At 38.7% G+C, this 7,965-nt stretch overlaps 1 protein-coding gene across 3 annotated transcripts; it reads left to right on the forward strand.

Moving 5' to 3' along the window:
- Positions 1-7,407, forward strand: LOC111250314 (uncharacterized). Of its 3 annotated transcripts, XM_022805356.2 has the most exons (4): positions 10-444; positions 980-1,102; positions 2,495-2,656; positions 3,643-7,407. In XM_022805356.2, the coding sequence occupies exons 1-4, from the start codon at positions 202-204 to the stop codon at positions 4,414-4,416; spliced, it is 1,302 nt and encodes a 433-aa protein (XP_022661091.1). In that variant the 5' UTR covers positions 10-201; the 3' UTR covers positions 4,417-7,407. The 3 variants fall into 3 exon arrangements, with proteins under 3 accessions (XP_086842939.1, XP_086842938.1, XP_022661091.1); XM_086986813.1 differs by lacking the exon at positions 2,495-2,656 and having other exon boundaries at positions 1-444; XM_086986812.1 differs by lacking the exon at positions 980-1,102 and having other exon boundaries at positions 3-448; positions 2,499-2,656.
- Positions 7,408-7,965: the final 558 nt, after the last annotated feature.

Below are 7,965 nucleotides of genomic sequence, written 5' to 3' on the forward strand. Positions count from 1 at the left end.
CTATCGTTGTTATGTTACACAGTGTAGCAAGTCAGCTGAGGCGGCGTCCGTCTTACGAACGAAATTCTCCAACCGAATAGATTATTAATTATTACAAAAACGAAATGCAAACTACAGAAGTACTCGTATGGCTACCTTATTAGATCGTGTGATCAATAGAGAACTGTCTCTTTTTGCTGATATTTCCGTAAGCTGGTTTCTATGGCATCTCTGCTAGGATCACCTCTGAGACGCGTTCATGTCTCCGAAACAATGCCGGACCGACAGCGCAGAAGATCGCAGTGCTCCACAGATCGGCGAGCTGCATTGCGAGGAATCAAACTTTCCGAGTTCGAAACAAACAAACGGGAGATGCTGTCGCCAGTATCGGAAGTGGCAGTAAAGCTCAAGTCTTTCATGGCGTTGATGAGTAAATATCTGAATGCTGAAGGTTCACTAGAAAAGGCAGGTGCTAATTAGCATTATAGGGTAAACAATGATCTTATCAATGCCGAACAGTTCGATGTACTCATTGGGCTAACGTTTCGCTATGTACTTTTATGACCTACGTACGAGTCGTTTAATACTTGTCTTTTAGATACATTAACTATGCACTTAACCACTTATGTTATGATTTTTATTTATAATATTTTACCTCGAAAATTTTTCACTGCCTAATGTGACATTTCCTTTGTACACAACTTGTAAGATCTGAATTAGCGCACTCGTACTGGGTCCTGGACTAGGTCTTGGGATGATCGCAGCACTATGGTATTCGTTTTTTTTTTTCTTTTGTCATTATTAAATAATGGAACGAGGTCAGTGGGTATCTACTTCTAGTAAAATTAGCTACTCTTTTTTTCTACGATTTCATTTCTATGGTCATTTCATCGATGGTTTTTGTTATAACTATTCAAAACGATCGAGTTTTATTGGCGGGTAGGTGGCACCATTTCACTATAACACTGATAACAGTTATTGGTTGCTTCTCCTCGCGTAGGTGTGCGATACTGATGGGGACGTCAGCGTATTGAAATATATACTTATTCAACTAAACAGATACGACAGTAATCCCGAGTGTCAATTTATCGTGCTCAACTATTGTGCCAATCTGATCAACGAGGTATGTGTAGTTAGACTTACGGGCTGATGACTCCATCATCAGTACTCAAACGTTACGTTTTTTCTGCCCCACCTTATGGGTTATATTCTATGGGCGCGATTTTCTGATTATCCGAAGCACGCGGGTACCATCCAAACGTTTAAGTTCAATTGCGATCAGTGCTTATTCTGTGACGGGCCGACTCCGGCATTAACGCCACGGAATCGATAAACAAAAATTCAATGATATCGGTATACTCTCGATACGCAGCGTTACAAGCTTCTTGATTATCATCCCATTTCATTGTCAATTTATGACGGGGCTATTTGTCGGGTCATTAGTTCATAACTAGATTAAAAAAAATGCGTTCACTTGATCGCAAAGGCAACTTCTGGCTAGAATGGTAAAATTCTTCAAAAGACTTAAGGGGCTTTTTAGTGGCGGTGACAAAAATCTCTAGCGTTGTGTGCTTCTCCGATATACGCGAATATATGTAGTCTAGGTACGTAGAAGACCTTGCTTACGGCACAAGAGGCTATAGCAATTTAAGGTGTCTTCGCGAAGACTGTATGCTAGAATCTTCTAATGAAGAGTGAACCGGTATTTGAATGACTATATGCGTATATTGTATTCTCATACGAACAAGAAAAATGGTCATAAACCAAGAAGAAAAGATGGCCAGCCATGCAATTCTGGTATGACAGTAATAACGGCGACCTCACTTAGACATTGCTTAAACAAGGTTCGTGCTAGATCTATATGGCAACGATAGACGAATCGCAGAATGTAATGTCCGTGCTCAGGTCAACGTGGAAAATCGCTACGAGGTCGACCACACTCTTGGACTGGGTGAGAGAGCGACTTGGGGAAGAAGCAGGAGGGGGGAAGAAGGAAAGCAAAACGCAGGAGGAGGGTGAGACACAGAAGCAACTTTCCCCTTGCCTCAATTCAAGCGAGGTTATATATATATACATAAAGTCGTTTTGAAATGATGGCAGGTCTCAGAAGGAGTAACTAAGGAAACAATAGCTTTTATCGTGCTCTGCGCCATTACGGTCCGCTTTCATCTGTGATGAACAATAAAGCGATATAGACCCGGGTGTTTCGGTCGCGCTTAAACTAGTTCCTATCTCTGTAAAAGAAAAAAAAGTTTAGCAAGCAAAGGCTAAACAATGTTGACACGGGACATTGTGTTTACAATTGCATTGTGATTCAGCTTGATACTATGTTTTTAATAAAGAATTTTTGTTGACAAGATGCTCTCCTCGCAAGGCTATAACAACAGAAGAAATTATGCGCTAAAAGCTAGTTAGCTAAAATAGATTTAATTCATTAAGCTTTCTCTTGTAACTGCAAAAGTTTAAACAACCAAATATGATAATTGTGAAATGTCTTCACCGTGACTGATTGCAGGTAGAAATAGCTATAGCAGACATCAAGGCATCATCAGGCAATGTCGAAGATGTTAATGTATACTTCATTACTTTGTCCGACGCGCTTGGTGATATCAAGTGGGATCAACCTAACCGCCTATCATTTTTGCAGAATTATAAATCCTGGTTGGAAAAAAATGAAGTAAGTTGTCTGTGCAAGTTATACGACACGGTTGTCGCCGTATTTATTTTCGGCTTATTTCTTGCCTCCAACATGAACATTACTTAGAGGAAGATATATATAAAATGATATAGCAGGTATCTGCTTCACGTCGGATGACCTCTCCGCTTTCATACGTCTGCTCGGTGTGCACTGAATTACGTCATGTGTTACCGGAATCTTTTGAGCGGCAGTAATCAAATTATTTAGATGAGTTCGAGGTACTCCATGCTTGCTAAGCTCAAACAACAAGATCTGTCAAACGGTGAAGAAAAAAAGCCCGGGTTGTCGACCACAGCTTCAGTTCTAACTGAACGCGGTCAGTGAAGCGGGTAGTGAAAACCTCCACAATGGATAGGGTGGAAATCTGTACAAAAAGTTCAACTCCTACTAACCTGTTTGATACTAATTTTTTTTATATAGGCAAAAGTAGTACTTTTCAATCCCGGTCAAAAAGCAGACGTGACAGCAACGGCTTGAGTTGCTAATTCACACATTACGGAAGTTTTGGAAGATTAAAACACCCTCTTAAATTCTCTAATGTCAGATCACTCCGGAGGTGCGTAACAGAGATCCATATATATAACTGGATCATAAACATATGATCCAGTTAAATACGGGTTCTGGGATTCTGATGCGACGCAATGGAGTTGAGTGACCTATATATACGCTTAGTATAGGCATACAAAAAATATATATGTGTATATATATAGTACATTTGCTAAAATCAAATTCCTTTACGTATTTTAGCCGATCATTCGGTTAGTTTTTATTGCAAAACAAGTAATAGGTTAGATAGCAGAATCACAGGCTTCATGGAGCAGTCTATCATGAATCGGATACAGTACTGCTGTGCTAACCAATTTTCAACAGATTAGTTATTATAATATATTTTCCTTGGATGATTTGTTCAGTAATATCATTATCGCCTTCATTTGTTTTTTATCTCGAATGCATGTTTGTTTTAGGACCCCGCGGAATGTTTTCCAGCTTTTCCGAGCTGCGTTTCGCTGAAAAAATCTAGTGCCCCAGATTGGTTTGAATTTCTTCATACCAAAAATATCGTGATGGAGCAGGAGCATTTGATACTGGAATTGGAAAACAGGCCAGAATCTCATCGAGATGTTGCGGAAGCTTGTGGAACCTACACAGTTTATTTGAAAATAAGATGGAGGGGCCCTTCTGACGAGTTCGGTGGCGTTCGAAAGGTCGTACGGGACAAAATAGACAAGGATTTTGAGATACTAAAGGAACAAACAACAGCACTCCGGAATCAACTGAACGATGATCTAATCAGCGAAAGAGTTGTGCAGGCATATGTAGACCAAATAGAACCAGCGTTACGCTTATGCCCGCTGTTCAATAAAGAAACAGACAGGACGCTGGTAACGTTAATTTCTCATTTAGAGAAGTCGAGAGTAAAAGAGCAGCGAAAAAGAGGAGAGCAAAAACGCTGCCAGGGGAGATTCTATGTTTCTCAATCACCGTCTCGAACAGAACTGGCATATCAGACGTTACGACGGCTGCCGGACGTATTTGAGCATCTAGCGAGATTAAATAAACTCTACAAAACAATTAATGCGATCACAACATTATACGTAGATCCGGAGAATCGCAACACACCCGTGGAATTGGTCAACTATATACCATCAAATCTTGAAGTCGCCAAAGAACTACAGATTGTGGCCCATCGTATTAATTTAATACGACGTTACCTAAGGGCATATGGAATTATATCGTGAAGTATTACGGTGTAACTGTTGAGGATGAGGACTGAAAGGGAATAAAGGATTCAAAATAAGGTTCGCTATTGTTAAGTTGGCGATATTGGCGCTTCATATTCATGGTTACCTGCACTTGTATTCCGAACGTAGGAGATACGTAGGAGGCTCAATGTTACAGTAAGTGAATGGGTGCCCCACAGTAGACAAATCAGCTGAACGCGAATGGTACGTTTGAATATTTGATTAGAAGTAATGACAAGTTAAGGTTGAAAGCACTGAGATATATATATATATATATAAAAATGACTGGAACGGTTCAGAGGGAGTGATGACGAAATGACCGTTCCTGCAGGTCATGGTTTCGAAGCAATATCAAATATATCCCGAACGATGACCCAGACTGGTGAAGAGGTCCAGGGTTTAGTGGGTGAGAGTCCCACAGTACCAGAGAGAGCACAATTCAGTGATGTCTGGTCTGCATAATGCATTTGCCCTCAACCTCCAAACAAAAAAGACTAGATATAAAAAAAAAAAAAGCGAAAACTCTTCTTTACCCATGCTGATTTTGTGTAGAAGAGATGAGTGGATAGATATGTATGTGCTTCATTGCCAACAGGCATTTCAGTTAATTCGATCCGTAAACTCACGATAACCATAATCTACACCAAGACTTGTCCCGTTTACTGCAAACGAAGCGTTTGATATCCCGTGCTACTTGAAGTGATTGTTTTCGTCGGACGTACACACTAAATGAGGTTCATTGAAGTCGTGCGCTGAAGTCTGTAAGGATGTGCAGACTGTTACGCCGGAATTACAATTTATGTCACGTAAAAGGATTTCACTACTATTTAGTTTGTGATATGTAAACATCGGTCCGTGAATTTGCTTCTCACTCGAACACTCGAAGATCACTTAGAAAGCTTCACTGTGGAAAAAGGTCTACGCAAAATGACTATTTTCGACAGCTAACAAACGGTTCCGGACTTCGGGTTTTCGAAAAATTTCGGCTGAAATGTTACCCCTTTGTTTACAGTAGTTGTGACTAATTGCTCCTGTGGGCTACCGCTCTTAGGGACTACATCAATGGCTGGTGCAAAATAACAAGATGATTAGTCGAAAGAAAGCCCATCAGATGTTTCATTTTTGTGATAAATTTTGTGACATTGAAATTCCTATCTTCGGCTCACTCTAATACTGTTCGAGATAAATATTTATAAAAACATATCAAAGATATGTCAGCCTGTCACTACAGTCACTGACGCAAGGTTTAGTTTTTTTACAAAAAGTCAAAAATAGGCGTAAATCAGCAGCGCTACAAACATTTTAACAGGTACCCCTTGTCTAATGAGTCCTAGTGTAGTGCGCAAGATATCCGTATGGTGGTGCGGTAGTACTACTACTAAAGTTTATGGCTTAAGTACATTTTAATACTTACTTAATAATAAATAATATACTTAACCGTACTTCATTTTTCAGTCAATCTGTGCCAGCTATACGTGCTTAAAATAGCCGTGTTGTGGTGCTACCTAGTTAAGTTTAACTATTAAACTTGGGATAAGGTCCAAAGCATTTGGTGCTGGAAACCAGTCGTCTGAATCGATACTTGAGTGAGAATCAAATTAGACATAAAGCATGGGACATTTTGATTTAGATTGTGAAAGAAAGACAGTACAATTTTAGCTATCTTTAAGATAAATCTTAATATTTGTTACAAATGAATATAGGAACGCATTGACTCCATGATATATACGTATATGTTCATGGCTCTCGTTATTCGATTCTATTAGCTAATTATAAAGTCTGTTCAAGTATTGCGGCTGCGTGGATATTTTAAACAAAACTTGCTTTAATAATAAAACAAAAGAACGTTTATCCGCACACACCTAGTTTGCCAAATGTTTTTAGAAACAATACACATTATTTGCTAGAACTGTTCGGCATGCAGGCGCCAATAGTACTTCATTTGTCAGTCAATCTGTGCCAGCTATACGTGCTTAAGATAGCCGTGCTGTGGTTAGTGCTACCTGGTTAAGTGTTCACTTAGTACAAGTTAGGTTTTAGCCAAAAATCTGCCGCGTGTAAATCCGCCCGACAACAATTCAATCTTATATTGACTAGTCGTTCATAAAATTGAATACAAACGTCATATTCATTAGACTCTCCAAAAATATTCATATATTTTATATGAAGAATGTTCTCAGCTGTTTTCTTAGATCACTCAAACGTAAATAACTAAAGTCCTGCATACAAATGAAATACATCAGTATTATTCCTATGCCAAGATTGAACATGTTCCGGCACCATCCTCTTAGCATTACAAACAAAAGTAATTAAAACAGTTTCCGCAATATCATAACCAGCAAACATTTACTATAAGTGATGCTATGCTTAGAAAAGCCATGCGATCATAAGGTGAGCTGAAAAAATAGCAATCGACTTCAAGATCCTCATGGACTGTGATCAGCATCGTCATTGATAAAGCAAACTAGTAAAACAGACCTCATGTGAATTTATTTCGAAGCGTTATTAGTCCTGTATGAGGATACAGCTCGTCAGAAACTGTTACAGACAACAACGGAATCACAAAGACCTTTGCTCGTTTCGCTAAACAAATAAAAACGTCCACTAGGGCAAAATTAAATAATAACATCTCAGTGTATGAATTATTTACATTATATACTCTTGTATCAATGCATAAGGACTTGCACAAATATTTTCACGAAGCAAACCGCTTTCAGAGTAATTGGAGGAACCCAAATAACCACTAATGTCGTATTTCGAATTTCACCTCATTAGTATTTTTCTTCCTTAGTAATCCCGCAATGAATTAATCTAAACCACGCCTATATTACGTCGTGTTCAACATCGTGCGCATTACTGCTGCTTACTGCTTACGAATTTGCATGATAATGGGAAACTAACTAAATACGGACGCCACCTTATATAATTATGTTGGCAGAGAGATTAAACGAAGTGTGTATGTATATATATTAACCAAATAAAGTTTAAAACGACCTTGTCTTTTTGTTTACTGGTGTTTTTTGGTAGACGATGATTCATTCGTTCATTCACTGGCCATTCTCTTCCTCGGAGTCAGTGTAACATTTATTTTTTTAATTAGCTCAGCCAATAGCTGAACGTTAGCGTCTTCATGCGTAGATAAAGCCGTATTCATTTTATTATAAGGCGGAATTTAATCAAGAAGACTTTAGAAAAATTGACTCTGACACCAAGCCTGTATTGACCTCGCATCATTCCCACTATTGATGATAATGAATAATAATTATAGATAGGCATTCAGTAGAAGTAGAAAACCACCTTCATTCCTAATGTCATATAAAAATCTCTGGGATAACACTTACGACGATATAAATTTAAAGTCTGCCTCAGATTCCCTTTGTAGCAAGATATTGTTCATGAAGTGTAGCAAACACTGAATGCAGGTAAATTGTAGTTAAAATAAATAAGTAAAAACTTCAACATTAGCCTTCTACCTTTCGATTTATACATTTACGACGAAGGATGCTTAATTAAAAGTGCGGAGCATGGTTAGAGAAGCTTGTTCCT

The sequence above is a fragment of the Varroa destructor genome, unplaced genomic scaffold (assembly GCF_002443255.2).
Source record: "Varroa destructor unplaced genomic scaffold, Vdes_3.0 BEIS01000004.1, whole genome shotgun sequence".
NCBI lineage: Eukaryota > Metazoa > Arthropoda > Arachnida > Mesostigmata > Varroidae > Varroa > Varroa destructor.

What these genes read in the sequence shown, in the direction of transcription:
- LOC111250314 (XM_022805356.2), top strand. Translation starts at nt 202, where the DNA reads ATGGCATCTCTGCTAGGATCACCTCTGAGACGCGTTCATGTCTCCGAA. An exon ending in CTGAAGGTTCACTAGAAAAG is followed by an intron (nt 445 to 979) that starts GCAGGTGCTAAT and finishes CTCCTCGCGTAG; the next exon opens with GTGTGCGATACTGATGGGGA. An exon ending in CCTGGTTGGAAAAAAATGAA is followed by an intron (nt 2,657 to 3,642) that starts GTAAGTTGTCTG and finishes TGTTTGTTTTAG; the next exon opens with GACCCCGCGGAATGTTTTCC.